Source organism: Cricetulus griseus (assembly GCF_003668045.3).
Source record: "Cricetulus griseus strain 17A/GY chromosome 1 unlocalized genomic scaffold, alternate assembly CriGri-PICRH-1.0 chr1_1, whole genome shotgun sequence".
Taxonomy (NCBI): domain Eukaryota; kingdom Metazoa; phylum Chordata; class Mammalia; order Rodentia; family Cricetidae; genus Cricetulus; species Cricetulus griseus.
The window spans coordinates 203,331,880-203,355,069 of NW_023276807.1; the positions used below are offsets into that span (position 1 = coordinate 203,331,880).

The 23,190-nt window shown below is 41.2% G+C and overlaps 1 protein-coding gene across 2 annotated transcripts; it reads left to right on the forward strand.

Moving 5' to 3' along the window:
* Positions 1-472: 472 nt before the first annotated feature.
* Positions 473-22,978, forward strand: Mapk1ip1l (mitogen-activated protein kinase 1 interacting protein 1 like). Of its 2 annotated transcripts, none has more exons than XM_027386544.2 (4): positions 473-623; positions 9,228-9,249; positions 10,538-11,230; positions 14,293-16,241. In XM_027386544.2, the coding sequence occupies exons 2-4, from the start codon at positions 9,232-9,234 to the stop codon at positions 14,575-14,577; spliced, it is 996 nt and encodes a 331-aa protein (XP_027242345.1). In that variant the 5' UTR covers positions 473-623; positions 9,228-9,231; the 3' UTR covers positions 14,578-16,241. The 2 variants fall into 2 exon arrangements, with proteins under 2 accessions (XP_027242345.1, XP_027242346.1); XM_027386545.2 differs by lacking the exon at positions 14,293-16,241 and adding an exon at positions 18,601-22,978 and having other exon boundaries at positions 476-623.
* The last annotated feature ends 212 nt before the right edge of the window (positions 22,979-23,190 follow it).

Genomic DNA, 23,190 nt, shown 5'->3' on the forward strand with positions numbered 1-23,190 from the left:
TGTTCTGGGGAGCTAGAGCTAGCCCAAGATAAGGTCATTAGCATCTGCACCTGCAACATTCCAATCTTTCATCGGCACTGAAATTCTAATCAGCCACTCACTCTCTGCAAACATAGATTGCTCTCAAGTTTCTATTCATAACACCTGTGGAAAGTCTTCCCCTTCCCTCATCTTTTTACCATCAATTTTGGCTGAACCATGACAGCCAGCTTGGAGCCTGGCTGCAAAGAACGCTGAACACAGCGTGTCCAGAATCTGCTTCTAGTCACGGGCCTGCCTTGAGCATCACCGGCGGGCCAAGAGGTTTTCGTGCTGGTCTTTTCAACTCAGGAAGAGGTGAAGCTTTTCCCGCGCTTTACCTAGAAAAATCAGCCCAAACTCCGGGAGCCAGGTGGCCCTGCCTGCAATCTTGTGGGCGGCCGGCTGGCGGCGCAGGGTGGCTGGGCGGGGCGGACGGAAATAGCGGGCGGCCAGGCCGGCCTCTGCGTTTCCCTTTCCGGTGCCAGGAGGAGCCGTGTCGCTGCTGCCTTCGTCCGTCAGGCCCCCCCGGCCGGTTCTCCGTCGCTTGTCTCTCCTACTTCATCGCCGCCACTGTGCCGCGCCTAGGGCTCGGATCCTGCCGGGTGAGTCCGCTTTGGCGCCCGCGGGGGATGAGGCGCGGGTCTTGCGGGAGACGGCGCGAAGACGCGGGGTCCCCGGGGGCCTGGCGCTCTGAACCTTCGGCCGCTTCGGAGGATCCTCCGGGGACCAGGCGTCCGAGGGTTCTGATGCAGCGCCGGTCGGGTTCGCGGACGACCCACCACGCCATGCCAGACTTGGGGGGTAGGGCGGGAGCGAGCGACCCTCCCCCACACTCCCGCTGGGGGCTGTTTCCCTCCCGTGGATCCCGGATTCCCTTTGTTCGCTTGGCCCTAAAGGGCATCTTGTCTAGCCCCCCTTCCCCCACTACCGGCATCCCAGCCATTGATTTCTAATAAAAACGGCAGTGGAGGAGACCCGAATCCTCCTTTGCAGGAACGTCTGGCGCCTGAGGATTCTGTGTGACAAGGTCCTCGCTGTTCGTAATTACCCATTCGTTAAATGACTACCCGGGACAGACTGTGCCAAGGGCTGAGTAACGTTCTCTTGTAAGATTTAGGCGCAGATACAACGCTTGAACCATTTTCCTCTCTGCCTTGAAAACCGAAAGTAATGTTTTCACGAATCCTAATGTTGAATCAAACCAGACCCCACCGTAGTTACATTACAGCCCACACTACAGGAACACACGTGTACCCCCGGTGTGGTAAAGGCCTGTCTTGAAGCCATACCCTCATTAGCGGGGTCGCCTTCGAAAGTCTTTGTTTAGTGGTGCTCCCCACGTAAGGAGAGTAGTTTTCTTATTCGTGATGTGTAGGAGCCACTCTGTAAAAATTAATTTGCTTCGGAGACTTTAATGCTGTCGCCGAAGTTGGAATGTTCTTTTTGATCACAGAAGGAATCCCGATGTCCATCTTCACTACCTTAACTGAGATTGAGTCTTGAGGCCAGTATTCTTAGGAATTCAGCCATCTTCAGATTCCGTAATTTATAAAGACTTGTTTCAGAAGAGAGGCAACACCCCTAGACTCGGGGGCCGTTAATCCAGTATTAATATTTGTGCAGGCTGGGCCTGTAGTTCAGTAATTGAGCGCTGGCCTGGCCTGCTGGGAGGCCCTAAATGCAATCCTCAGAACTTCAGGGGAAGGTAAAAAAAAAAAAAAAGCAGCAGTTGTGAATATTCGAACTATAATGAAATGGATAAATAGTGTCTTGTCAGCTTTTGCCACCAAGTAAGTTTTGTGCCATACTTAGGAGATTGCATTTTCTAAGCTTTCTGGTTTGAAAACAGACAAAGGTTGTGGTCAAATTGTAGCAGTTGTAAAAGCTAACCTTAGTTCAGTTTTGGTCTGTGCCAGGTAAGTGACTCTGGTTTGTGAGACTTGGTGAACTGGATTTGACCAGAGACCAGGCAGGCAGTCTACCCCGTTACCTTTGTGCAGCATGTTTATATGTGAAAAAGAGACGCTGGTGCTGAAGAGGGGGGGAGAGGGCACTGTTTTTGGAGAGGACCGAAGTTCTGTTCCCCAGCATTCACAGGAGGCAGCTCACAGCTCCAAGTCCAGGGAATCCCGCACCTCTAGCCTACTTGGGAACCTGTACTGAAGTGAACAAAAACCCATATGCACTTTCTTTTTTAAAAAAAAAAATTAAATAGTGGGGAGGAGAATTGAATTGTTGCTTATCTGCTGTTTTCCAAGCACTGCTTTAGTTACTTACTTGGTCAGATGGAGCTCTCCTTTAGTTCCCATGTAGCATTACTGGCCCGTTTTAAATACACAAAGAGATTGAAGTTGAATCAAGTAATAAAGTTACAGTATTTGGAATCCTTGTCTAGAGGCCTCTGCTCAAACTTCTTGTTGCTTTCTTACTGTATTCCAACCAATCTGAACTGCTTCTGCTTTCCCAGGGATTGTCCATTCTCCCTCTCAGATTTATACAAACTGTTCTTACCCTTGGACCTGTCGTTAACTTAATAATCCCTTTTATTCTATACTGCAGGCACACCACGTCTCAAGAATGTCTTTGCAATGCCACTAATCACCCTAAAGCCAATCAGTAACTCACACTTTGATTCCAATAAATATGAATAACTTACAAAAGACACTACAAGGAATTTTGAAGTGTTAGGAAAATTCCATGTTTTTTTAGTTACTCAGTTGTAAAACTGAATACAATCTGATAAATTAGTCAGTACTAAAAGGTAACATAGATTCTAATTCAAAATCTTCATTTGATATAATATATACTGTCTTGCTCGTCCACACTACAATCACAAAAGTCCTGATTTTCCTTGGTTCTATGAATATATATATATATATATAAGAGGTGTGCATGTTTGTGTTTAGATTCTTGGTCGATGAAGTATCCAGGAGTCGCAGCTTTTACAGATGTTAGGAAACTTGCTTTTGGCAAAAAGGATTTGTGTTCATTTTTAAGTGTAGAGTCTTACACTATTTGGTCTTCTGTCACAGTTTGATGGCTTTCTGAAGTATTGCTTGCCAGTTGCCACTAATAACTCAGTGGGTTTTAGCTTTCCTAAACTTGGGATGAGGATGACTGAGAGACCATAGAAACTACTGACATGTTGTGTTTTTCTCTTCTAGTGACTGCCAAAAGACATTTACACTATATAGATTTTGTTTTTACTCCTAAGAAATAAGTATTTTCCAGCCTGGGAAAATGAGACCCTGTCTAAAAAGGGGAGCAAAGTGGAGAAGCAAGGAGAGTGAATCTCACTATCTGCCTATACCTTGTTCTTGGATGAGGTCTGATATTTTGAATAGTAATGGAGAGTTTTTGAAAAGCTTTTAATTGTACAAAAAGAAAAAAAAGTTTTTTGTTTTTTAGTTTGAGCCTAAGATGTATGTGTGGCAGAGTCTATCCTCACGCTCCCAGCCTTCCGGCCTCAGTGCCTCCAGAAGATTACAGGTGTACCCATCTCACCCAACATTAAAAATACTCCTAGTTCTAAACTTAGTTTTTCTTTTGTTTTTATTTATTTATTTCACTTATTTATTTACTTACTTATTTGGTTTGATTTATTTTCCCTCCTGAGACAGGGTTTCTCTGCGTAACCCTGGATATCCTGGAACTCACTCTGGAGACCAGGCTGGCCTCAAACTCAGAGATCTGCCTGCCTCTACCTCCTGAGTGCTGGGATTAAAGGCGTGTGCCACCACTGTTCCACCCTAAACTTTTTTTTCTTTTTTTTTAATGTTCTCAAATTTACAATCACTTCATCTTCATTAGTATAGTTGGGTGTCTTACGTGGTTTTATTTGGGGGGGGGTGTTTTGAGGCAGGGTTTCTCTGTGGCTTTGGAGACTGTACTAGAACTAGCTCTTGTAGACCAGGCTGGTCTTGAACTCACAGAGATCCACCTGCCTCTGCCTCCCAAGTGCTGGGAAACTAACCTTCTGCAACAAAGCTCAAGCCTAATCACTGGTAGCCAACTTAAGTATTGTTTACCTCTCTAGAGTGGTGGCACCTGGAGAATGGAGCCAGTGAGTAAGGTGTACTAAAATCTCATGCAATAACCCACTTTATTCAGAGCATTGGACAATTTATACTCTGGAGGGTTAAAAGGATTCACATGAGTGAAGTTTATAATCATAAGGGCATGCGGGAGAAATACGTTTTCTCGTGGAAGTGCATAAACAAAAATAGCCAGTTGTAATGAATAATCTGAAGTAAATTCACTTCTATCCCATACATTTGGGCGGGGCACAAAAGCACATTCCAAGAACCATTCTGTGTTTTTGAAGAAACTGAGATCACAAGACTCTTGTCTTGTTTTCTTCGATCTGTCTTGCAAGTGTTCAGAAATCATATGTGATTCCATTCTTGCACTGTGTTCTGACATCTTTCCCCGTGTGTGTGTGTGTGTGTGTGTGTGTGTGTGTGTGTGTGTGTTTAAGCACAAGATACCCTGGTGTTTTTGTTTTGAGACATAGATAAATCTAATAGTCATTTGATGTATGAGTATCCCATAAGCAAACAAATTGTGCTAATATTAGAACAGTGAAAGCCTTGTGTATAATACTCTGCCTCCATGAACAGTAATCCAAACTGTTAGTTACATTTTATTGATAAGGAAAATCTAGAGAATAGCTTAAAAGGAGACTTAAGATTCTGTATCTTGTAGAACACAAGCCCATATTTGCTTTAATAGAAAACAAATATTATAGTCCCAAGGAAAAGTTAAATGCACTCCCTTCCTCAGATGAGTGAAGGAGTCTATTATAGTCTCAAGGTCCATTTGTAAACACAGAGTCATTAGTGAAGTAATTTCTCCCTTGGTGCACAGGGCCTGCACTTGGTCCAGGGTGGGCAGACTTGACTTCTGATATGGTTGATACCTCCTTTTGTCCTTTACCTGGAGGTTTGTTCTTTCTGGTGACTTTACTATCTGCTTGACCTCCGCTGCCATTGAATTGATGGCCCAGGGCTGGAGGAGTGGATCCATATGGAATGACAGATGGATACCCTTCCCAACTTTCTTCTGAAAAGTAAAAATAAGGCGGGTCATTGTGTCAGCTTGCTATTTCCTTCTGCAGTAGACCAGGGAGGTTAGTGTGCATGAGTATGAGTAATGAAGACTGTGCCAATTGTAACCTGTAGTAATGGAAGCATGGCAATGTGAAGACAAATTTAAACAGTTTCTATTGATGAAAATGGCCCTGCAACATAAGCACAGTCAGAAACAATATTTAAGGACTTACGAATTAACCATAGAAGTTGAATCAAAACAGCCATTTCCACCTTTTGGGCCATCCATAAAATAAGCATTTGTCTGTGGAATGGGAGACGGTTGGGCAAATTTTAAATCACAAATTCAGTCCATATGAGAAAATCACATAGCTTACCAACTAGAGAATGATTTTGTATCCTTTCATAGTAATCTGCAAATTGAATTTGAAAATCCATAGAGTTCTGTTAACACTCTTTAAAACTGATTGTTAGTTAAGGGTAATATATAATGTAATATCGAAAGGATCAAATCCATGTGATTGTGGACATTGGATCCTCCCCTGGTTAACTAATTGAGCAAGAAGAGTAAGGTAAGCGGCTAGTATTTTATGCCCTTGTGGTGTAAGTGAATCCATTCCAAAGGTTTATCCTTGTGTGCTGTAATACCCATAGAAAACAATTTAGTGGGAAAAATAAGTCTAAAGGCAGTGAAGGTTCCACATTAAACACAAATGCTTCTTTTAGTCTGGATTCAAATAGCTGTACTTCTTTTGTCCAATGCCATCTCTCCTTCTGGAGTTTTAAATAGATTGGTAGCGCATATAAACATTTTGATTTTGGGGCTGGAGAGATGGTTCCATGATTAAGGGGCATTGACTACTCTTTACGAGGTTCAGGTTCAATTCCCAGCACCCACATAGCAGCTCACAATTGTCTGTAATTCCAGTTCTAGGGAACCTGACACCCATGCCAAAACACCAATGCACATAAAAAATAACTATTAAAAAATGGAAAACTTAAATTTTTTGATATTTGAAATTGCATTGGAAATGCCAAGCATCCCCCATTGGAGGCTGGGGAGGCATTGATGGATGAATTCCACTTCCCTGCTGTGCCCTAGCTCGCCTAGGTTGTTAACTCAGCATTTTCATAGTCTCCCCTAAGTACTTATCAGGAAATGCAGGCAATATAAGGTTAGATTGATTATCAGTCTCCTCACCCTGGGCTTCAGATCATGTTCAGGCAGTGGAGGCAGTGTATCTAAAGGAGGTTCCCGTGAGGGAGCTGAGGGAGGCATCACTAGCATAGTAGGGCTGGCACTGTATCTCTTCCTTATGATTAATACTCTCCTTATCTTCCTTAAGTATTTTGATAACAGTCTGAATTAATGCCAAAATTGATCCAAAATTGAACAGAGATCTTTCTCTTTGTTTATATGCCTTATTCAATATTCTTTTGGACTCTGTCCTATACTCCTTCACTTAAAGTTCCTCTTTCTGCAAATCAGGGACACTTGCAAGCAATCTAATGGTTATGATTTTAGTACTTGTGCTCCTGCTTTCTTAAAAAATGATGCGACAAGTTCAACATCAGGCAAAGCCTTTCTTGGTTTCTGTCCTGTTAGTCTCACCTCCTTATCTGAGCACTCTATAGTCTTGTATCGACTTCAAGTGCCTGTTCTGGGTGCCACTTTGTCACTGCACTAGAGGCCATGGGACCTGGGAGGATGGAGCCCATAAATGAGGTGAACTATAGCCAAACATTAGGTAAAACTGGGGTGTCCTGCAGAAGAGGGGGAGGGATTGTAGGAGCCAGAGGGATCAAGGACACCACAAGAACACACCCATGGAATCAATTAACTGGGGCTCATAGGGACTCACCCAGACTAAATCGACAATCAGATAGCATGTATGGGTCTGTCCTAGGTCCTCTGCCATATATGTTGTGGTTATGTAAGAGCAGGGGCTGTCTCTTGACTCTTTTGCCTGCTTTGGGGACCCTTTATCCTCCTACTGGGCTGCCTTGTCCAGTCTTGATATGAGGGTATGTGCCTAGTCTTACTGTAACTGTTATGCCTTGTTCAGTTGATAGCCCTAGGAGGCCTGCTCTTTTCTGAAGGGAAACAGAGAAGTGGATCTGGGAAGAAGGGAGGAGGAGAGGAAGGGAAACTGCGAATGAGGTGTAATATATGAGAAAAGAATAAATAAACATTTGAGGTAGACGAAAGGCTCAATGTGATTAATAGCCCACTTTGTTTCAGAGTCCCCAGACAGTTTATACTCTGAGGGTTAAGAGGATTCACTTGAGTAAAGTGTCCAATCGTAAGAGCAGGCTGCACATGGCAAACAAACTACATGTGGCTTCTTGGAGCGAGTTTGTGTTCCAACACAGTATAAACAAAAACTTCCTTAGTGTGTGTTTTGTTGTTAGAAATTGTTGATCTTTATTTTGGTTTTGGTTTTTGTTTGTTTGTTTTTGTTCCCAAATAAACTAAAAGCAATAATCATGCTTAAACAGCAGAAAACCAAATGGAGACAGATTCATAAAGATGTACCATTTAAGAGAGTCGAGGACCTTTACAGAAAATGGTGTAGGTGGAGTGATGTATTCAATACAAATAACAAGGGGAAAGAAAGAATGCCTGTTGTCTTATTTGAGTCATATGGAGTCAACGACCACCAAAGGAGACTAAAAAGTGACAGCAGGGGTCAGGTGACCAGAAAGGAATGGAAGTGTAGTTCTAGGCTGATGGAAGTGTATTTTGTTTGTAGTGGCCAAAGCTTAAGGTGAACACTTATACTTTGTACTTTGTCCAGTGTTGGTTATGCTTCAACTTGAAAATTGGTAAGGGGTGGGATACTGCATAAACCAGACATCGTGTCAGGGGGATCAGAAATTCAGGGTCATCCTCTGCTAAATATCAAGTTCAAGGCCAGCCTGATATACACAAGATCCTGTGTCAAAAAATAAAAAGATTGGTTGGGGTGCTTGTCCAGCATGGACACTTGTCCCTGGATTCCATGCCTAATACTGTGGTTGTTTAGTGAAGTAATACGAGTGGTCCATCCAGTGATGACAGTATTCACAGGAAATGAATATAATTAGGGCCTTGAGTTTTAAAAGATTGTTAATCTGTCATGATTTAAAACAGGTTATAAAGTTTTAGTAATGCCAAGAGGTGTTTTAGGTTTTGTTTGTTTGTTTGTTTAGTTTAGTTTAAAAGTTAACAGCATAAATTGGCATAGGTTGTACTAGGTAAATTAAGTAAACTTGCATATTTGACTCTAGTCTACTTCTGGTGCTTTTTCCTAATTATACATCGTTAGACTTGAGGAAAGATGAGTGGATGTGGGCTGTGCCAGTGCTTAAAAGAACCTGTGCTGTCACAAAAGTCAGCAGAACGAGTAGCATTACACAGACTGAGCGGGTTATATTTAGGAATCTGTATGTGTATACATACGTATATTTAACAATAGTTGATTTTAAAAAGAGGTCATGAGTTTAAACAGTAAGAAGGGGTATATGGCTGGGCGTTGGTGGCGCATACCTTTAATTCCAGCACTCGGGAGGCAGGTGGATCTCTGAGTTCGAGGCCAGCCTGGTCTACAGAGCCAGTGGGGAAGGAAGTGGGAAGGGGGAAACGATCTAATATAATTTCAAAAATAAAATTTTAAAAAAGCCGAGCAAGCCAGTAGTAATAGCATGTCTGTGGCCTCTCCTTCAGCTTGTAACAATTGGTTCCTGCCTGATTTCCCTTGGCGATGGATTTTGACCTGGGAGTTAGTTGTAAGATAAGATACACCCCACCCTGCTGCAAAAAAAAAGAAAAGAAAAAGAAAAGAAAATGAGAATGTAAATTGTGGGTCGGGCCAAGCTGGAAAGTACCCTTGAGCATGTGAGAGGTTACAGGAGTTTCTACCAAGGGTCTCTTGGCTGTGCAGGATTGCTTGAAACCAGGCGTTTGAGATTAGCCTGGGCAGTGAGAGCCCACTGGTAGATAATATACAGTCCTAACAAGAATGAAGTTGGATGGTTATCTCAATTTCAATGGAAAATTTTCCCTATATAAAAGAAAACATATATGAGAAAGATTCCATGTAAATAAAATGTGTACACAAAAATGTATAAAGATAGAAATACTAATTTTGACATTTTTTTTTCTTTTTTTTTTTTTAGGAAGATGTCAGATGAATTTTCGGTAAGTGAACCTTGCTAAGTTGTTTTTTCGTTGTTGTTTTTTTCTTTTCTTTCCTTTTCTTTTAAGGAAAACATGATCCTGCCAGGGAAGGTGGTATATACTTATAATCTCAGCCATATAGAGGTTGGGGCAGAAAGCTTGTGAGTTTCAAGCAAGCCTGGGCTATGCAGTGAGACCCTGTCTCCTTATAAACGGTGAACAACCTTAAAATAAAACAAAACCACGTGGTTCTAACTGTAAGGCATCTAAGTCTTTTTAACTTAAAAAGATACGTGCTTGGACTTTTTAGGCATACTTTTTTTTTCAGATTTATTTTTATTTATATGTATAATTATATGTCATGGTAACTCCAGTTCCAGGAGTCCAACACTCTTTGGCCTCTGCCAGCACCAGGCATGCACATTATGTATATAAACTCATGAAGGCATGAGTTTGCTTTCATGTTACTGTGATAAAGAGTCTGAGGAAAAGCAACTTGGGAAGGAGAAGCTTGCTCTCGTCTTACAGCGTATAGTCCATCATGAAGGGAAGCCAGGGCAGCAGCTCAAGACAGGAGCCTGGAGGCAGGAACTAGAAAATAAGCCATGGAGGAGCAGTCACATTCAGCTCCTTTGTTATATTTGCCAGGACCACCTTCCCAGGTGTGGTACCTCCCTTGGTGACTATTAATCAAGAAAATGCTTCACAGGTTTGCCTATAGGCCAGTCTGATAGAAGCATTTTCTCAGTTGGAGTTTACTTTTCTCCAATGACTCCAGCTTGTATGAGTTGACAAAATAACCAACTAGCATGCATACATACACATACAGAAAAATAATTTTCGTTAAGTTCAAGGTCTGCCTGGGCTACATGAAACCTGTCTCAACAGTAATATATTTTCTTTCAAACTGTATTTACATTACGTTAATTGCCTCATTTAGTGCTGAATTTAACCCTAAAACGGTTTTGTTTTGTTTTAACTAAAAAAGTAAAGGTCGAGTGTAGAGATCCTATCCTTATTTACCATATTGCATTCTATTTACGATGCTCAGAAATGAAACACAGAATTAGCTATATTTAGAAAAGTTGAGCTTTGGAGAATTTGTACTGTGAAGTTAATGTTCAAAATAACACCTCAGGTTCTTTTTTAAGAAGAGCTTCTCAGATGAGTAGTTCAGTCTTTGAAAGTGCCACTGAAACTTGTAATCCCTGGATATTGTGTATAGTTTGTATGAGATTATCGTCAAGTTTGCTTTGACTTGCCCCTGGATAAGTCAGATAAGATATACCTATTTTATTTTGTATTACAGTTGGCAGATGCACTGCCTGAACCGTCCTCTGCCAAACCGTCTGCTGTGAGCAATGCAAAAGCTGGCCAAACTACTCAAGGCTGGCCCGGCTCCAACCCTTGGAGTAACCCAAGTGCTCCACCTGCTATGCCATCTGGACTCCCACCAAGTGGTGCAGCACCTATCACTGTGCCTTTCGGACCAGCACCAACAGGAATGTATCCCTCTATGCCTCCAACTGGACCACCACCAGGACCCCCAGCACCCTTTCCTCCTTCTGGACCATCATGTCCCCCACCTAGTGGTCCTTATCCAGCCCCTACTGTGCCAGTTCCTGGCCCCACAGGGCCATATGCTACGCCAAATATGCCCCTTCCAGAGCTACCTAGGCCGTATGGTGCACCCACAGATCCAGCTGGTACTTTAGGTCCATGGGGATCCATGTCTTCTGGACCTTGGGCACCAGGAATTGGGGGGCAGCATCCTAATATGCCATATCGATCTCCAGGGCCATATCCCACTGCTCCTCCTCCAGTGTCAGGAGCACCGCCTGTTCCATGGGGCACTGTGCCACCAGGACCCTGGGGACCACCAGCACCATATCCTGGCCCTGCAGGATCATATCCCACGCCAGGACCCCATCCTACTCCGAATAATCCTTACCAAGTGCCTTCAGGACCTTCTGGTGCTCCACCAATGCCTGGTGGCCCCCATGTAAGTGTTCAGCTTGTTGTTGCCTATGTAGTCAGACTCATATTGGTACACTGGAAGATTGTCCTAGGTGGGAGATTAGAGAACTAATACTTAAATAGTTGTGAGTCTATACATTGAGTCAGATGTGAGAACTTGAGGTTCAGGTGCAGCATTGTACAGAGCTGAAGTATTATCCCTGCTATGAACATAGAAAGGAGAGATCTCAGAGTTCCCTAAAGACTTGCACTATGATAAGCAGCGTGCCCCTCAGCACCTTTAGATGACTAAGATGCATGTCGTGGACTGTGGTGTTGGCGGTGGGGGGTTGTTTTACAGTTCTTGGTGCCCTTTTACTGCATCGCACCAAAGTGCAGCTTGAGAAAAAGCTTGTCTGGGTTAATGGAGAGAGTATGGGACAGTGAGTATATAATAGACATTGCCCATCTCACACAGTTCTCCCTGGTGTTTTGTTTGAGACAGGGTTTCTCTGTGTAGCCCTGGCCATCCTGGAACTCACTCTGTAGACCAGGCTGGCCTTGAACTCACAGGTCCTCCTGCCTCTGCCTCCATAGTGCTGGACTTAACGGCATACACCACTACTGCCCAGCCCCCCTCCCTAGTATTTTTGAGCCTTGGCACTATGCCACTATTCTTGTAAAGCAACCTATTAACTCCTAACCTACCAGATAGCCAAGTACATCTCTATGTAGAGTAATTAAATGTCTATCTCAGCTGTGAAGATAAAGAGTCCCCCGAAATTTCACTAGTACAATCTTGGTATATACTCCCCCCAGTTTTTTCTTTTCTTGCAAAGTATGACACAGCAAATAACATGACTTGGTATTTGTATTTATTATATAGTAAGTTTATTTTAAGCCACCATAAAGAGTTAATAACTATACATACTAATTATATGTGGGAGGCATAGAGATCCTTGTGCTCACAGATAAGCACTAGGGAAACCAGGAATGTTAAACACACAGGATTGTCTCTTCTAAGGAGGAGATGTCTAACCTGTTTTCTGCCCAGAAAACTGGGAGCAGATGTGGTTAATAGCCTGGTGACCTTTGTGCTGAGTGGCCCAGACCATGCTGGATCCTCCCACATACCCTTACCATGAACTTGTCAATCTATATCTTTATGTCATGTGTACATAACGGTTTTGATGTAGTCATGTCTTAAGCTTTATTGTGCACACGGGATTGAGTTACTTATCAACAGGAAATTTTTCAGGAAGTTGTGCTGTGCTTGAATGTGCTTAAAATGAACTACTTGGAGTCAGACTCCCAAAGTTGGAACCGACACCGGTACTGAGTCGTGTTGCTTCTGACTTCTTGCCTCCCATGTATCATTACTCATTACTTCCAGAGACCCTCTGCAGCTGGTGCCAATTTTATTAAGTAATGCTGCTACTAAAGTGGGGGCTCAAAATTCATTGCTTACTTTCTTACTAATTACTTATCCTTTCTTCCTCATCACCTACTGGAATTCTGTGTCAACAAAGTAATGGTATAGAAATGTATGCATGACATAATTCTCCACAACATTCTTTGATTACAAGAAATTAGAGGCTTAAATGATGACTGTTAGGACACTTCTTCAATAACTTCCTGGTAAAGAGCCTACAGGATTTTAGTGCCAGTAGATAAAATTCAGGTTATTTGTTCTGTATGATAAAAATCAGCAGGTAGCGTTAGCTTGTTACTTAGGATCTATAGGTAATCATTATCTAAAGATCCACTTTTAAGAGGTTTTGAAGATACCCCAGAGGTATCACCTAAAGTTATGTCTAAAAATCCTGTAGAGATTGCTATTAATGCTTTTACAGATAGCTCTTCAAAGGGACAAGGAGCATATGTTTTATACACTAATTCCACATCCTCCATAAAAAAGATTGCTCCCGCCGGGCTTTGGTGGCGCACGCCTTTAATCCCAGCACTCGGGAGGCAGAAGCAGGCGGATCTCTATGAGTTCGAGGCCTGATCTCCAGAGTGAGTGCCAGGATGGGCTCCAAAGCCACAGAGAAACCCTGTCTCAGGGAAAAAAAAAAAAAAAAAAAGATTGTTCTCTCCCCAGCTCAAGAGTCTGAACTCTCCGTAATCAATCAGCTTTTATTAGTTGTTTCTCAGCCATTGAATATCTTAACATATTCTGCATATCGTACTCAAACTGTTTCTCTTTTAGAAACTGCATGACTTAAACACATGTCCACTGCTAATGTTACTTCACGTTTTATTTCTCTCCCTTCAGACGTCTATATGACAACAAACTCAGAGTCATTTTATAAGTTGTATTCATGCCCATTCTAATTTGCCAGGTCTCTTAACATCCACTAATGCTCAAGCCAATGTGCTGGCTTCCTCCTCATCCATAATTCTTTCTTTTCAGGTCACTCAAAACTCTCATAAACTTCATCAAAATACAAAATCTTTGCAGGTGTAATCCTTTACCTCTTGAGCAAGCTCAACAGATCATCAACACCTATCCTGTTGTTCCTTCACCCCACTCCCATCTGCTAAAGGAATTTCAATTCCCAAGTATTGAAATCTAATGCCTTTTGGCAAACAGATATTACTCCTACCTCAGAACTTGGACATTTAAAATATGTTGATACTTTTTCTAATATGATTGTTGCTTCTCTTCACGGGGCAAAACAGTTACTTATTTATTTATTTATTGCATGCCTTTCCTTTCTAGGACTCCCATTACAACTAAAAACTGATAATGGTCCTCCTCACACTAGCAAATACTTTAAAGAATTTTGGAATTTAAGGAATATTAATAATGTTACTGGAATCGTGTATCCACAGGGAACAAACCATCAGATACTTAAATGGCAAACTTTCCAAGTTAAAAGGGGGTGTAGACGCCCCCTAAACCCCCACACGGAATGCTACCTTTAGCTATGCTACCTTTAAATTCTCCACTTAAAGGATATTGTTTCTTCTGCTCCCCAAAAGCATTTTGCCCGAAAGGAGTCACAGCCCACAGTGTAGGTTCAGTGGAAAGCTCTAGAGACTAATGAGTGGAGGGACCCAGTGTGCATCGAGCATCAGGGCAAGGTTATGCTTGTGTCTTTCTAGACAATGAATGAAGTTCCAGGTGGCTCCCATTCTGATGAATCTGAGCAGGAGAGCACCCCAGAGTCTACTGGGCAAATGAAACTTCTCAAGGTAGACAACAAACCTATCAGGAAGCCACGTCCCAAGAGGAAGAGTAAGCCAATAACTTGGGGAGACATCAAGAATTTAACTCATCAAGCTGAGACCTTGGGGAAACAACAAGGACACAGTACAACCGACCCAAAAATGATGTTGTTAAATTTAATGACTATATTACATGTTAATTCTCAGCATTATCCCAAATGACTTTTCATTGGGGGAGATAAAGGTATTCCTGTAGTAAACAGTATGATGTTGTTTTGCCATTTAAGTATTGTTTTAGTCCTTTGGGACCAGTTGTCTGAACAAAAGATATTGTACAAATATTTAGTCACATGAATGGAGGATATATTAGTTGAACTAATATAATGGATCAGTCCAGACACAGTAATACAGATTTTATCATAACTAAATTCTCTCTAGAAAGCTCTGAGAGTGGAAATTATAGTTGTATGATGATTTTTAAAAAATAATTTCTGTTGTATTGCTTACTAAAGTTGATATTATTGTACCTAGAATAGTGATATCTGTTTCCAGTGGTTCAGAAAATAACTTCTGGCTTCCTTTAGTGCATATCAGTGAACAAGACCAATCTTTGTGCAGAGGAGACCCACCTAATCCTGGGCTATTAAAAAGAAATTTATATGACATAGGAGTTACTCATAAGTATTATTCACAAATAACAGGGGATGATGAAATAGCATCTACCCGTGCCCATATTCATAGGGCTTCCCCTGATGATCCTTTCAGTGGTGGGCTTTTGTTTTTGATTTTTGGGTTTTTTGTTTTATTTGCACATTGTACTTTTATCCCTGCTAATTGCAATTTCATGTCTAATCATACTCTTCCCTCTGGTAAACAACTGCCTTTTTAATAACAAAAATACTACTTATAATGCCCTTCCTATGGGTTGCTATATTACATCCATTTTTCTTTGCAATCAATCAATAGAATAGAGAGCTCTTCTGAAAATTGTGCCCATTCTTTCCATCTATTGCATCCTGTAGTGGTTAAAGTCACTATAGCTTTTTTTTATTGCCAATTCCAGAAATGATTACTGTAATACAAGGAGAGGTCTCAAAGATGGCCTGTATGATTAGTAAAACTGCTAATATTGCAACAAGTATATTAGCAGAAATTAATCAGAGATGGGTGAATTGAGAACCACGGTTTTACAAAATAGAGCTACCATGAGTTATTTGTTGCTCAAACATAATAATCTTAGTTGTCAATAATTTCCTGGTATGTGTTGCTTTAATGTGTCAGATTTTTCTCATACTATCGATGATCAAATTAATGATTTGCATAAAGAGATAAACTCTCATGGGTGATCTTTGAATGACCATCATAGTTAAGATAGCTTTCCCCATTCTTTGGTGCTCTGTTAGCTATTCTTAAAATTCTGTTATGCTTGCCTGTATTAGACTAGCCATACAAATAGTGCATTCAACCTTAGCCACAATGTTCTCTTTAAAGAATAAAAAGGGAGGAGATAAGGGAGCTCTAAGGGAACCAAGAATGTTAAACACACAGGGAATCTCTTCTAAGGAGGAGACGTATAACCTGTTTTCTGCCCAGAAAACTGGGAGCAGATGTGGTTAATAGCCTGGTGACCTTTGTGCTATCTGTGTGGCCAAGACCACACCGGATCCTCCTCCAGACCTTTACTGTGAACTTGTCATTCTACAGGATCTATCTCTATGTAAGATGTCATATGTACTTTACAAAGTGTTTCTGTGTGCTCCTGCCTTAACTGTCATTGTGTGCATGGGATTGAGTTATTTATCACAGGAAAAATTTCAACAAATTGTGCTGTACTTACATATGCCTAAAATAAACTATTCAGGATCAGACTCCTAAAGTTTGAATCAGCTACTGAGTCCTGTTGAACTGAGCTGCCTTGCCTCCTGCATATTGTTACTTGTCACCAATGCATGTAGTGAAGAAACCACGCATGGCAGGCAAGCCACATGTGGCTGATGAATGGCCATATGGCAGACAGTCTAATGTAGGTGAGCTGCATTCGGCAAAAACATGTTTTTCCATAGAGACATGATTAACAACAGCTGAAGTAAATTCACTCCTGTCGACTACAGGAATGAATATGAAAGCATATTCCAAATAGTTCTGTGTTTTTTGAAGAAGCTGAGGTCACAAGGTTACAAGATACCCAGAGTGCTTTTGTTTTGAGATGTTGTAGATAAATTATCATTTGATGCATGAGTATCCTATAAGCAAACAAATTATAAATACAATAATATTAAAACAGTGAAAAGCATTGCATGTAATAATACTCTGCCACCAAGAACAGAGTTCCAAACTGTCTCCAGTACTATTGGTTACATTATATTGATCAGAAAAATCTAAAGAATAGCTTGAAAAGAGACTCATATAATTAGTAATTCTGTTGTCTTATCGAACTTTAAGAGAAACACAAATGATCTGATGTCCTATGCAAATAGAAAGTGATTTCAATCCCTAGGAAAAATTAAATGCAACTCCTTTTTCAGATAAATGAAGGAGTCTTCCAGTCCCATAGTCCGGGCACAAACATGGAGTCATTAGTAAAGATAACAGGAGCTGGTTCTATCCACTCTACAAGTTAAAGCAAAGGAGAATGAGAAAGTAAAGCCAATACAGAGGCAGTCACTGCAGATGCTCAGATCAAAGCAGCTAGGGTCTTCAGATGGCATGGGGCTCTGTGTGTTTTGTAGAATAACTTCTTCCATGGTGCACAGGGCCTTAACTTGGCCCCGGGTGGGCACATTTAACTTCTGATGTATTGGTCGATATCTTTTGCCCTTTAGCTGGAAGCTCTTCACCACCATGATCCCAGGGCTGCAGGAGCCAGAGGATTTCATGTTTTGATGAATCCATTTGCAATGACAGACTCATATCCATTCCCTTTTTTTTTTTTTTTAAGCCAACCAGGCTTCCAAGTCTCAATTTGTGTAAGCCACACAAGTCCATCTAAAGGCAGTTCAGAATGTTCTGTAGAGAAACATTTTTGAACTCTCCTAAACATAACACCTTGAGTCAAAGTTTTAAAAATTAAAAGTAAATAAGGAAAATACAAGACTATCCTTTAATGCTCCCTGTTTTGTTTTGTTTTAAAAATTGTTTTAGTGTTCTGTGTTCTCTTTCAAGTATGCCCTGACCTTGAGGATTAAAAAGAATGCCTGTACTATGATTAATGTTCATTCTTTATAGAAGAAGTTGAGGTTTTTTTTTTGTTTTGTTTTGTTTTGTTTTTTAACTGATGTAGGCTGGTCCATTGTCAATTTAGTAGGTGCTCCCATATCAGGAAAAGTTTGTATAAGAGAAGAGCATACTGCAGAAGCATTCTCTGATGGTTGAAGTACAAACCCGGAGAAATTTAGATTGTATATCAATGCAGATGGCCAGGTAACACATCTGAGGCACAAGAGCAAAGTGAGAGACATACGTTTGCCATAATTCTTTAGTATTTTACCTCTGGGATTGATTTCAGCTATATGACTGTGACAGTATAAGGTAGCACAAATAGAACATTCCTGCACAGTTTGGTCTAAGTGGAGTGTAACAGTATACATACAGTCCGTTAGCATTAGTGTATAGTAAGTGTTAATGGTCTTGTTCTGGAGAAACAATGTAGATTGCCCTTATAACAAAGGAATACTCATAATCACAGAGCTTCTGCTTTATGTCCTAAACATGATAAAGGAAAACATTGGCCTAAGGAATGCCCAATTTGATAATGATAGATTTGATAAGATTAATGGGAACATTAATAACATAAGGCTGTAAGACTAATATTATCCCTTCTGTACTAACACATTTTAATTTTGTACCACTTTGTTTAATCTTGTTGGAGCTCATGGTTCTGAACCCTGTGGGGTTTGAATTTCCCTTCGTAGCAAGCCATTTGTAGGGCCATTCTTCTGTGGGTATAAGAGAGACATCAATCAGCTCCAGAATCAGTTAAACTTGTCAAAGTGATGAATAATATGAAGTAAACTCACTTGTATTCAATGTGTTTGGGAGAGACACAAAAATAATCCAGGAACAATTCCATGTTATTGAAGAAACTGAGGTCTTGATTTCTTGGAGTTTTCTTACAAGCACTCAGGAATCTCACAGGACTCTGTTCTTGAACTGTTCCAACAGTTTTGTTCTGCTGGTTGTTGTGTTCACGGAGACACGCACACACAATTATAGAAGTTGATTTTTCCCCCTTTCTTTCTGTTGCAGTACCATTAAGTTGACAGTGGATGAAGAGATGGCGCATTTCTTTTTGAAGTACATGTACATGCACATGAAGGCATATATATACAAATGGCTATTGGTAAAGGGCGTTCCTGAAAGAACAACTTTCGTACCTCAGAGAGCTCCTGGCCTGCTTCATGTGTTTGGATATGTAGAGCATCATGTGGGTACAATCAGATAAAAATGTAAAAGCAAATTATTCAAGTGTGGTTAATGTGGTTATGTATACTGAATAGCTTTTGATAATAATTGTTTAAAGTATAGCTGTGTCCTCAGACTCTAAGACTACATGGATTATTGTTAGAATCTGTAACTTAATTGGCAAAGTAATTCAAGTATTTTTTTATAATCACCCCCAACCTCATATCACTGAAAACAGTCACGTAATTGGAACATGACTCCTCAACATCTTGAGAGCCTCTTGTGAAATTTTAGCTACATAAATATATTGTGTTGTGTTTACTAAGTTTCATTCAACATTATTCCCTCTTCTGCCAAAATAAGATAATGTTCCTGTCAGAATTGCATTATGATCTCAGGACAGGTTTCTTGCTTTGACAGAGCTCTAGAAAAATGTTGGTGCCAAATGCACTTGAACAGGAGTCGGACTGCCCATGCTCTGAGCCCAGCCTCAGGAAGAGATAGAGGTGGAGGGGCTGAGTAAGGCCACCGCTGCTGGGCAGTCACTGGTGTAGGGCCTCATAGTCCACCCAACTGTCTAAGCCAGCAGGGGGAGCTGGGAGCTTTCCTTTCTGGCCAACAGCAGGCCAACACCAGCATGTCAGATTCCTGCTTGACAATCCAATGTGGAATTCTCAGGTCATTTTCCCTTAAGAGAGTAGATACACAAGGTGGTTCATTTCTAACATATTATTTTCTTATAAGTTAAGTTACTGGCTGGGCTAAGTAAACATTGTGACATTTTTTTTTTTTTAATGGGAAAATTGCTCTGAATTCCAAATGGCATTCTCATAATGACTTGAACCACAACCTGTTTGAGTTGTGGCAGAATTACACACATGTAGTACTTGTTTCTTGGCCTCAGTATACAGGACAACTGAAGGGGAAAACTCCTTGGTTGGCAAAGCCATGGTGAGACCCCTCAATAGACGAGGTGTAGGAAGCAGAGCTTGTGCTTGGTGTGCCAGCGGTGCCATGGCAGTGACTCGTGACCCAAAAATGTCACTCATCTTCCTGCCAGGTGGGTTTAGGCATTGATTCACAAAGATACCTCCTACATTAAGCCTTAAACTTTGTTGAAGTGCATTTGGTGCCAACATTTTTCTAGAGCTCTGGAAGAGCAAGAAACCTGTCTTCAGAGGCGGAATGCAATTTTGAAAGGAGCACGTTGTTATTTTGGCAGAACTGAATATAATGATTAAATTAAGCTTAGTAACCACAAAAAGATAGCTGATTGTTCTAACAGGGGCTTTTTGGGTCCGGATCCCCGAACTGCCAGTCTGAGCATCTGGGCTGGAATATGCCATCACTGCCCTGCCTACCTGTGCAATTTTTAACCAATAAGTATCAGCTGCCAAATTCATCAGCCAGTGTTTTGTTGTTGTTTGTTGGGAGGAGGGTTGTTAGTAGAATCTAATGGCCCCTCCTGCATTGTATACTGTGGGTGACATTTCATTTAAACCCTTGTGTTTTGTACTTCCCAACTGATAATTGTGAGTTATTGCATTTATTATTTAATGTAAGAGTGGAAATCAAAGGGATAGCAGAATTTTCTGTGTTATTTTTTTTTCTCAGAACATTTCTCCTGTTACCCTCAAGGTAGAGTGTTTCTGGGTTCAACCTAAAATCAAGAAAAGCAAAAATAAAATAAAAGATAGCCTAATGAGGAAAAGAATCCAGAGTTTTCTATTTTTGTTTTAACCCAAGAAAAGAATAATACTGTTTTCAGAACAAGCCTTGCTGGGCCAGGACTGGTCTACTAAAAAGACAGCTTGTCAATAAGTGTTTAGTCCAAATTACAGAATTTGTTGACATGGGCAGATAAAAATTTTTAAATATGGCAAAAACAGTTGCGGTGTGTGCAAGAATAGTGTTCCTGGAATTGAAATTTAGGTTTTACAGTGTATGCTTTATTCAAGAATTCCCTCCTTTGTAACATGGAAGGCAACAGACTGTTCCAGGAAACAGTTTTCTTGTGGACTGGAAAGATGGCTCAGAGGTTAAGAGCATTGACTGCTCTTCCAGAGGTCATGAGTTCAAGTCTCAGCAACCACATGGTAGCTCACAACCACCTATAATACTATCTTGTGCCCTGTTCTGGCAGGCAGGCAGGCAGAACATTGTATACATAATAAATAAAATCTTTGTCAAGTGGTAGTAGTTCTCGTCTTTAATGAGTGGCAGAGGCAGGTTTATCTCTGAGTTCAAGGGCAGCCTGGTCTACAAAGCGAGTTCTGGGACAGGCTCCAAAGCTACACAGAGAAACCCTGTTTACACACAAACAAAAAGCAGTTTTCTCATGATGCTCCTCACAAGCACTGTCAGCTTTTAAAACTTGGTGTATATTGGAGATAGATCTGTTCCATTTCTGCTAGAAGGATACCTCATTTTTGTAACAGTTGCCTACACTTCTAAACAACAAGGCCATGTGTTCCTTACCCTCGGTGATTTAGAACTAGCTTTGTCAAATGCCAGGATTCCAAGCTCTGGAAATTAAAGTGTAAGCACAAGCCTTTAATCGTTGCAGTGTTTAGAAAAGTGTAAGCCTACTTGAAGGAGCTGCTGAGAACAGCGAATGCCCTCAGGGAAGACCTATCCTAGGGGAGCAAATGTCACTTTATTTTCAGAATTCTGCCAAGTCAAACAAAAATAGGGATGGGACATAAGATTCCATGCACACTTCTAGCTACACAACCCATCTGAGAACTGGGTCTGTCCCACGTGCATATCTGTGATGGGTCTCTGGTTCTGTGCTAGAGAGTTAGCCATACCGATACCAGCCACCTAGGTAGAAAGTAATTAACAATAGCTGTCAGGATAGCAGTTTTCTCTTGGGGCATTTTAAGTGGCATTGGATTTTGAACTTGATTTTTTTTTTTTTTTTTTTTTTTTTTTTGAGACAGGTTCTCACTATATAAATCTAGCTATCCTGGAGCTGTTAATATGTAGATGAGGAACTCCCGAAAATCTTCCTGCCTCTGCCTCACAAATGCTGGGATTAAAGGCATGTCCCTAGCTTGTTAGCTCTCTCTGTGTGTGTGTGTGTGTGTTTTCAGATACTCATATATGTGTTCGTGTGGTGGTGGCACATACCTTATAAAGCCAGCGTTCAGTGGAAGCAGAGGCAGTCGGATCTCTGAGTTCCAGACAGCCAGGGTTACATAGAGAAACCCTGTCTCCAAAAACAACAACAAAAGCAAAGGAATATTTTTCAAGATCGTAGTGCTGATCAGTGCAACTATTCAAGTGTGCAGAGTAGCAGGGTGCCTTTCCTCTGCTCTTCTGGACAGAGGCGCTCGCACAGCCTGTCACTCATTAACAGACATTGGCTTGTTCCATTAAGTAGATCTGACTTATCTGTGCTCTGTAGAGACTTTTTTGTAATTCTTTTCTTGAAACTGTGATTTTCCACTTAGGAAATAATGGTAAATTCGATGTGTTTTACAGTCTATGTATTTTAACTTAAGTTGCCTGTCATGAGGTTTGAGACATACACCTTTGTACTATGAACTGTAAACAATGGAGGAGACTAGGTTTTATCACCTACGGCTGGATTTGCAAACAAAGAAATGTTGCTTGAAGAAGAAATTCTAATTAGAAGTAGGCTACAGATGTGATGCTTGATATTTTTAAGATAAAGTTGTCTGATTTTGTGTGTAATACCTGAAAGCCTTTTTAAGAAATTTATTTTCGTGGTTTCACCGTTTCTCCATGTATTTCATTCCTGGGACCCAATTCTAGGCTTCCCTAAAAAGTCCAGAGCCCATTTAACTTCTTGTTTGTAGTCCTAAAGAAGACTGCTGTTTGCATGTGACCTGCATTCTCTAAGGAATTCCACCTGGCTGCCTGGAAAGAGCCTTGCTTCCTAAACAACCTTCAGCAACAAGGTGCCAGTACCTATGGTGAGGACTGCCCCCAAGACTAGGCCACTCTAACCAGATTGTCTAATTGAAGTCAGGGAATCATCCCTCTCCACCCCTGCGGCCGCCACCCCCATGCTTACAAACTATAACTCCTTTTGCTCTGTCACACCTGTGGTGGGGGTCACATTAAGCCTAATGAAGTTGATCCTGTCCTGGGAGTTAGCCAGCCATACAGCTCCCCAGTGAGTGGTCTGAGAATGAAAATGTTGGAAAAGATTGTAGTCTTTACCTTTTAAAATAAACTTGAGGGTTGTTTCTGATATTCTGTGTGCCTGAAAGTGCCCGCCTAAAATATAGCTGACAAATAGGGAAATTGAAATATAGGGCTGAAGAGATGGCTCAGCGGTTAAGAGCACTGGCTGCCCTTCCAGAGGACCTGGGTTCAATTCCCAGCAGCCACATGGCAGCTAACAACTGTCTGTAACTCCAAGATCTGACACCCTCACACAGACATACATGCAGGGAAAACACC

Coding starts and splice junctions, on each gene's coding strand:
- Mapk1ip1l (XM_027386544.2), top strand. Junction 11,231..14,292: donor CAATGCCTGGTGGCCCCCAT/GTAAGTGTTCAG, acceptor GTGTCTTTCTAG/ACAATGAATGAAGTTCCAGG.